At 50.0% G+C, this 8,078-nt stretch overlaps 1 protein-coding gene across 1 annotated transcript; it reads right to left on the bottom strand.

The window, feature by feature from the left end:
* Positions 1–303: 303 nt before the first annotated feature.
* Positions 304–3,070, bottom strand: EIF1 (eukaryotic translation initiation factor 1). Its single transcript, XM_025917631.2, has 4 exons — positions 2,870–3,070; positions 1,998–2,161; positions 1,760–1,861; positions 304–1,176 (listed from the first exon to the last, which is right to left on the bottom strand). Exons 1-4 carry the CDS (start codon positions 2,898–2,900, stop codon positions 1,132–1,134), a joined length of 342 nt encoding a protein of 113 aa, XP_025773416.1. The 5' UTR covers positions 2,901–3,070; the 3' UTR covers positions 304–1,131.
* Between the last annotated feature and the right edge of the window lie 5,008 nt (positions 3,071–8,078).

The following is an 8,078-nucleotide window of genomic DNA, read 5'->3' as shown; positions in this document are numbered from 1 at the left end:
GACTCAAGGGTTTCCAACCAAACTGCTCTATCAGTTCACAAGGGGAGTTCCTCCATGGCCATTGAACCGGGATGGCCCCACGACCACCAGTGAACCCGTCCACCCTGCAGTCCCTCCTTTCAGGACTCTAAGGACACTGCAGCTCTGGCGACATGCAAGGGACAAGCTCACTGAAGGTTTTCTTGGCCAAGAGGTTGAGGTCCCCGTTGGCCTGCAGGCGTAGACTACCCTCCACTGCCCCTTTCTGTGGTTCCTTCCCATGTACGAGACTGACTACACATAAAATACAATCTGCAAATCAGGTGTTTCTGAAAACAAGTTTTATTTAAATAAGGGCTTAAATACATTACATAACATTAAAACTGAAGGAAAAAATAAACCAAAAAACCAGTCTGTTACTTCACATGGCATTGGGCAGCTGCTGCTAGTAAGGTGCAAGCTCTACAGTCAGCTACAGGACTCATACATCAGTTTGAAGTTTGTTCCCTTGTCAGAAGTTTAACTCGGACAGAAGGTTGGCCTCACATTCTGGTGTTCGGACATCAATTAGCTAGGATATGTCTGGTCAAAAAGACTTTGGTGGCAAGTCAGACGTCCTATCACACCTTGCTAGAGGGAAGGTGGCCGCTCTAAGCTCCGCCCGCCCGGTCAGGTTGGAGACACCAGGGATCTTTCTTTGACTACCAAGACTCCCTGTGGCAGCACCGCTGCTGTGGCCGGCTTACCCCATCCTGTCCTCTCAGCTCCACCGCGGGCTGCTCAGGTGGTGACATTCTCTTAGGGCAGGGAACTCTGAAGAGGGAGAGCCGAGGAGCTTCTGGCCAGACATAGCCGGCTGTGATCTTGGGGCTCTGGGCTTGACCGAAACATGACGTTACTGCTTGGTTTCAGGCCGGACACTGCCAGGCGCCTACTGCTTGACCTCTGTTTAAATGAGGGACTTCAAGACTAGACAGCATGGCTCTTTTCAGTTTATTGCATGAAGGAGTTACACTAGTCCAAGTTAAAAGCAGACCCCAAATGGTTACATTATACAAGCTGTGAGGTTTTTAAACTTGTGACAAGGGACAGAAGGGAAATTCTACTCATTGCAAAGAAATCCTCACTTAAGCTTCAGTGAGCCAAAAGCACTTAAAACCCATGAACCTTCAGCTGGTCGTCCTTAGCCAGTCCAATCTGCAAAGAAAAAAAAGACAAAGTTATAATAGGGGATCAACCCCCCCCCCGCCCCCGATTTCTGATGCCAACAACTCTGTCTTCTTGCTCCTACACTGGGCAAGAGAAGTCCAAGAGCCAAGGCACACACCTCAACCACTAGGAGCACAATGGTTCTTAACTCAGGGTACTCAGGAAAGAACCAATGACATAAGAGGATTTTAGCACTTAGGAACTGCCAACCAGACATCGTGTGTATTCTAGTATCTGTGTGCCATTTAAATGTACATCTTTAAAGTGGTCACCAGGCTGGCTCAGTCAAGTAGAGCATGCGACTCTTGATCTGGGGGTTTTAAGTTCTGGCCCACGCTAGCTGTAGAGATTACTTAATAAACAAAAAAAGTACATCCATATACGAATTAAATAAGGCAGACAAGTCCCTTCTGTTTTTGGGAATACATATCTACTTCAAAACTCAACTGTTTTGCTTAGTCTTACAATACCAACTTCTATGTCCTCAGGAGACTGAGTATAGAGTAGAAAGGATCGGACACGTAGACAGGGTAGAGGCACAAATGGATCATCACCAAGTGATGGAACTCACCTCTACAAGGAACTGGCATATGTTCTTGCGCTGGTCACCCTGTAGCTGAATTACTTCTCCATATTCTGGATGCTCAATTACAGTACCATTGCAGGCAAATTTCTGCAAGCATGAATGAGGCAAAACAAATTAGACGAAGTGCAGCCCGAGTGCACCAACAATTCCTCCTGAGAATAAGTGAGCACCCCCTCCTGAGCAAGTTAAATGTGATATTCTTACGATCTCACCGAATACCTACCTTCTTAAACGCCTTCACTAGTTTCTTTTTATCGTAATCATCAGCGATCCCTTGGACAGTAGTAAGGGTCTTCCTGCCGTTTCTCTGTTGAATTCTTATATGGATATAATCCTCAGTGCCAGCAGGAAGCAGATCATCACCCTTACTTGCATCAGCAAAGGGGTCTGGGAAGAAAGATCAAACTCGGTTAGAGCTGTTGGGGCTCAGGTGCCATTGTCACCCTCCCAATGGATCTTTTGCGCGCCCAGAAAACAACTACTGAAATCGCCAGGGCTGAGATCAGGTCAGACAAGTCCTTGTTGGCCGTCCCCAGAACGGGTCAGTCCGGGACGGCTGGCTTCCCCAGCGCCGGGGGAAAGCCTGGGCCTCTTGCCCCAGGCCCGCCCTCGGAAGCCGATCACGTGCCGGGGGAGCCTGGGACGGCAGGCAGTGCCCCACCCGGCTGATGCAACCGGCCGGAACCAAAGCTCCAAGGCGGGGCCAAGCTTCCCGCCCCATTGGCGGGAGCGTTTGTCACTTAGGCCTGGCACCGCCTCTCACTCCCGGGTCCGTGACAACGGCGGTGACGTAACGGACGTGACGCAGGGGTGGCGGGAGGGGGCGGGTGGGGCCCAAGGCGGCCCGGGAGCCATTAGTAAATGCGCCACCCGATAGACACTGGGACTGCCCAAGGGTTGCCTCCCTGCCCGCTCCTTCCGGTCGCACTTAAGAACCGACCCCAGGGCCCCGGCCGGGACCCGCTTCCTGCGAGCGCGAATATCTTCCCTCCTCCCAAGTTTACGAAAGCCCGGAGCGCTGGCAGGTTTCCGGGCCCGGAGCACTTCGCCACCCCACGCAGGCCTTTCTCCCCACGGGACTTTTCCGCGGCTTACCGAAAGAGTGGAGGTTCTGGATAGCGGACATACGATACGATTCCTTTTCCTCGGTGGAAACGGCCTGCGGAAGGCGGCGGCGGGAGAAGGCGGGCAGGGGGGACGGAGCGTCGGGAAGCGAGGGGGCTCAAGGGGGAGGCTGCTGAGTCCTCGGCGGCGGCTCAGTGACTGGGGCGGAGGGGCGGTGCCTGTATTCACTTATATAGCCGCCCCTGTGACGCCAGCGCGCTGCCCTCACGTCCTGGCCCCACCCATGACGTCGTGGCCCCAGCCCCCTGGCGCCGCCGTTTCCGATTGGTCCGGGGGCGGGGACGCGAGACGGCGCTTGCGCAGGAGCCCTGCTGCGGGAGGGCGTCCTCTCGATTCCGGGAGTGGTAGAAGGGGAAGGGAAAGGTTGGTCCGTCTAGGCGCCTGCGCAGTGCGGGAGGAAGGTGTCAGGGCTGCGCAGAAAAGTGGCAGAGGTTTCGGGAGAGCCTGAGTCCTCTGTTCTCTGGCACGTTCCACCTTCTTGACCCTGTTGCAGCCCTGCCTGCTTGGAGAAGATTTTTCGTGCGGTAGATTGGCACCCTTTAAATGGGATTTAGATGCTGAACCTCCCAAACGCGACACATTCCCACTATCATGCCCACCCAGTTACCCACGAACTCTTTCTTTAGGGCAGCACTTGTATTTAATCAACAAATAATATAATCCAAACCTTAACTAAATCACGTATTGTTTAGATGAATCTAATCTAAAACTGGATTAATCTGCTTTAAGTATGTCATTTATATAATCTACGGAAAGAATGCCCACCTCATTAGCGTGGATTCAAGGGAGAGTAACTCTGGTTCTGGGGGCAAAGAAGAATTCAGGCACCTTAAGGGGTCCTGTGTGCCCTCCAAATTGTGTGGGGGAGAGCCTTCCCAGAGAGTAGTCAAAATATTTTCTTCAAAACAGTCAACCATTCTTGCTTTTTCAGTATATAAATTGAACTGCTCTGTTGCAAGGGAGAATAGAGTGGATTTAGATTCCAAAGACCTCCAGGGGCCATTCAGGTAAGATAAAGGAGTGCAGACAGCCAAGTGTGATGTAATGGGGTGTGGAGGGGGTCTGGGTGAGAACTAGAGGCTGTAACAGCTACTCACCTCCAGCCCATTGTGCTGGATCTTTTTCAAGACAACTTGGACCCTCTGATATTTATAGAAAATCTCTTGATTTTTATTTTTTATTTATTTATTTTTTTAATGTTTTTTTTTTTTTTTAACGTTTATTTATTTTTGGGACAGAGAGAGACAGAGCATGAACGGGGGAGGGGCAGAGAGAGAGGGAGACACAGAATCGGAAACAGGCTCCAGGCTCTGAGCCATCAGCCCAGAGCCTGACGCGGGGCTCGAACTCACGGTCCGCGAGATCGTGACCTGGCTGAAGTCAGACGCTTAACCAACTGCGCCACCCAGGCTCCCCAATCTCTTGATTTTTAAAAAAATGTTTATTTATTTTTGGGTGAGAGAGAAAAAACTTGAGTGGGGGAGGGGCAGAGAGGGAGAGACAGAGAATCCCAAGGAGGCTCCGTGCTGTCAGCGCAAAGCCTGATGCAGGGTTCAGAACTCACGAACCCATGAGATCATGACCTGGACTGAAGTCAAGGGTGGGATGCTCAACTGACTGAGCCACCGAGGCGCCCCTAAAATCTCTTGATTTTTAAATATTGCCAATAAGTTGAAGTTTGGGAAAACAGTAGACAAGTCAAACAAAAAAAGTGTGTCTTGGCCCCATGGGCTGCCTGTTTAGACCTCTTGACAGTCAGGGTCACTGGCCACGTGGAATCTAGTGGGAGAGAGATCATAGACAAACCTGACGGATTGTGATAGATGCCAAGAACAAGCAGGGCAATGTGAGACCCAGCTGATACTTAGGGGTGGTAAAGAGCCCATTGTGGGGCAAGGTGAGAGCCTGCCAGATGGGAAACCCTGAGGAAGGAAAAGCTAGGTGTATTTGATAGTTTGTTTTGATGGCGTCTTTACTAAGTAAAATTTTGGTTAATAATTTGACTTCCTTGATACAGGAAGTTGGGAACCATGGCTAGACGCATGGCTAGACGTCTCAGTCTCAGTCTCCTGTCCATCCCTTCCTGCCTTCCACCTGGGAAGCTCTACCCTTCTAGACCAGGCTGTGCTTGACAGGGGGTTTGAGGAGAGAGTGAATAAATCCGAGTATGCACACATTTTGTTATACAAAATTTTTATTTTTTTAATATGAAATTTACTGTCAAATTGGTTTCCATACAACACCCAGTGCTCATCCCAACAGGTGCCCTCCTCAATACCCATCGCCCACCCTCCCCTCCCTCCCACCCCCATCAACCCTCAGTTCTCAGTTTTTAAGAGTCTCTTATGTTATACAAAATTTTTAAATTAGCAGTGTGGTCCAGCTTATCTTTCCTTTTAGGAAAATATCCTTTCTGCACTATTTTAAAGAAATCCTTTCTCTGCTTTGCAGTTTATAAAAATACTCTTTTTTTGGTTGTTGTTGATTGTTTGTTTTGAAAGTTTTGAAGCTTTACTTTTTGGAGCGCCTGGGTGGCTCCGTTGTTTGAGGGTCTGACTTCGGGTCATGACCTCACAGTTTGTGGTTTCGACTCCAGCTTCGGACTCGTTGCTGTCAGCTCAGACCTGCTTCAGATCCTCTGTCCTCCTCTCTCTTTGCCCCTTCCCCATTCACACTCTGTCTGTCTCTCTCTCTCAAAAATAAATATTAATTTTTTTTTTTACTTTTAACATTTAGGTGTTTAAGCCACCTGGAATTTATTTCTGTGTGTGGTGCAAAACAGAGGTCTAATTTTTTTTTTTAAACCTATATGGCTAGCCAATCGTTCTTGCAACATTTATTGAATAATGTATCATTTCCCCACTGATTCATGTCTTCTCTGTCATAACCATGTTTCCATTTGTGTGTGGGTTCGTTTTGGGGGTCTCTGTTCTGTTGCACTGGTCTGTTTTTCCCAAAGCCACTCTCCCTTAATTAGAGGAGCTTTACCAAAAGTCTTGATGTCCAGTAGGAGGCACCCCTCCATTTTGTTATTCTTCAGAATGCTCTGGCCCTTCTGCTCCCCCGCATTCACCACTTCTATGAGGCACCCTGAACTTTCTCATCTCAGGGTGTTTGTACAATGGCTCTCCCTTGAAAAAAAATGTTTGTTTATTTTTGAGAGGGGCAGGGGCAGAAAGGGGGAGAGAGAGAGAGAGAGAGAGAGAGAGAGAGAGAGAGAGAGAGAATGAATATCCCAAGCAGGCTCTGCACTGTCAGCACAGAGCCTGATGCAGGGCTCAATCTCACGAACAGCGAGATCGTGACCTGAGCCAAAACCAAGAGTCATATGCTTTGACTGAGCCAGCCAGGTGCCCCTAAAGGCTCTCCCTTTGCTAGGTACATTCTTCCCCCTTCTTTGTGTGATGTGTCCCGCTCATCCGTCCGGATTCAGCTGGGGTTATCTTATCCGTTCTTTTGAGAAGACTGTATTTGGAGCCCTTTTTGTGCCCCCACTTCCTCTATTTGGGCATGTATCACGGCATCTTGGCTTGCCTGTTCCTTGGACTGGCTACATGATTTGCTGGGCCCAGTACAAAATCAAAAATGTGAGGCCCTTTGCTCAAAAATGGTTAAGAATGTCAAGACAGTGACAGCAAAACCAAACACACAGCGCTTCCAAGCTTGGGGCGCCGTGTGACTGTGCAGGCTACGTGCCCATGAACCTGGCTCTGCCCCTTCCTTTTTTTGTCTCCCCGCCAGGCTGTGAGCTCAAAGAGCAGGGTGCATGCCTATCTCCTCTACAGTGTAGTCCTGGCATGCAGTGGGAGCCCGACGCTGGTCAAATGGACACGTGGACATACATTGTAGGTGCTCAGTTATTTGGAATGGCTGCTCCCTAGCTCCGGGCTGTAACCTCTGTTACTCTACTAGTTCTGGGGTGGAGGATTGAGAAAAAAATCTTTTTTTCTTTCTTTCTTTTTTTTTTTTTTTTTAAGGTTTATTTATTTATTTTGAGAGAGAGAGAGAGAGAGGGAGGGGCAGAGGGAGAATCTCAAGCAGGCTCCATGCTGTAAGCACAGAGCTCAATCTCACAAACCGTGAGATCATGGCCTGAGCTGAAATCAAGAGTAGAATGTTTAACACAAACTAAGCCACCCAGGCGCCTCGAGAAAAAATCCTTTTGAGAGGTCTGACTCTGGGCTCCCAGGAAAGCTTCTAGGTCTGGCCTCCTGGCTCAGGGCAGGGAGGGTAGCCCTACGTGAGCCACATCCCCCAGCTTCTTGTGCAGGGACCTGGTGCCCCGTGCCAGGCCTGACCTCAGTGCGCCGTAGACAGTTGTCACCACAAACACACACTGCTTTGCCCTGGACAGGATGCAGTTCAGGGATCAGGCCTGGGGCAGGTGGTCAGGGAAGCAGGTGACCCGGTTCTTGATTAGGACCGGTTTCCTGGGTGGTCCTGCTCCCCTCTTAGGGTTTCCATTTTATCCCCCTAAGAGGAGCGGGTAATTTTTGCCAGGACTTTTGCCAGGACTGAAGTCTGAAGCTCTGTGTTTCCAGGTTGGGAGCATTTCCAAGGAGGGCCTGTAAGAGTTCACAGGTGTGGAGGTGGCCCCAGCTCTGGGAGCTTTGGGAGTAATGATGGGGCCAGGACAAACTCGTCAGGAAGTGACGTCCGTGCCTGCTGTTAGTGCTGGCCTAGTCATTACTGTGCTCCTACTTCTGAGGTTCTGGCCCGGCAGCTGGGGGCACTACAGCATATAGGCTCTGGAGTATCTGAACCTGAGTATCACCTCCACCTCTTCCTGCCAGGGTGACTCACTCTCTCCCAGCCTCCATTTTCTTATCTGTACAAAGGGATAATGATGCCTTTCTCTTAGGCGTTTGAGAGGATTTCAAGGGGGATTTCAAGAGGATATATCATGTGGGATGGGATAAAAATGTAGCGTTACTAGAAGTCACTGAGCAGTTTATGCCAGATTCCCAGAGGTGAAAGGGGAGAGAGAAGCCCTGAGAGCAGTACGGGACAGGTGTAAGTCCCTCAGAATGGGGACAGGACAGAGGTGGGTGCCTCTTCGTGGTGATCTCCTTAGGCCGTGTGGCAAGGGCATGGCTGTGTGGGACACCTGGGGACCCTCAGCCTCAATACGAATTCCCTGGGGCCCCAACCTTGGCATGGAAGCGGCAGAATCTCCCAT

Source organism: Puma concolor, chromosome E1, assembly GCF_028749965.1.
Source record: "Puma concolor isolate L17-30 chromosome E1, mPumCon1.1.hap2, whole genome shotgun sequence".
NCBI lineage: Eukaryota > Metazoa > Chordata > Mammalia > Carnivora > Felidae > Puma > Puma concolor.
This window is presented reverse-complemented; position numbering and strand designations above follow the sequence as displayed.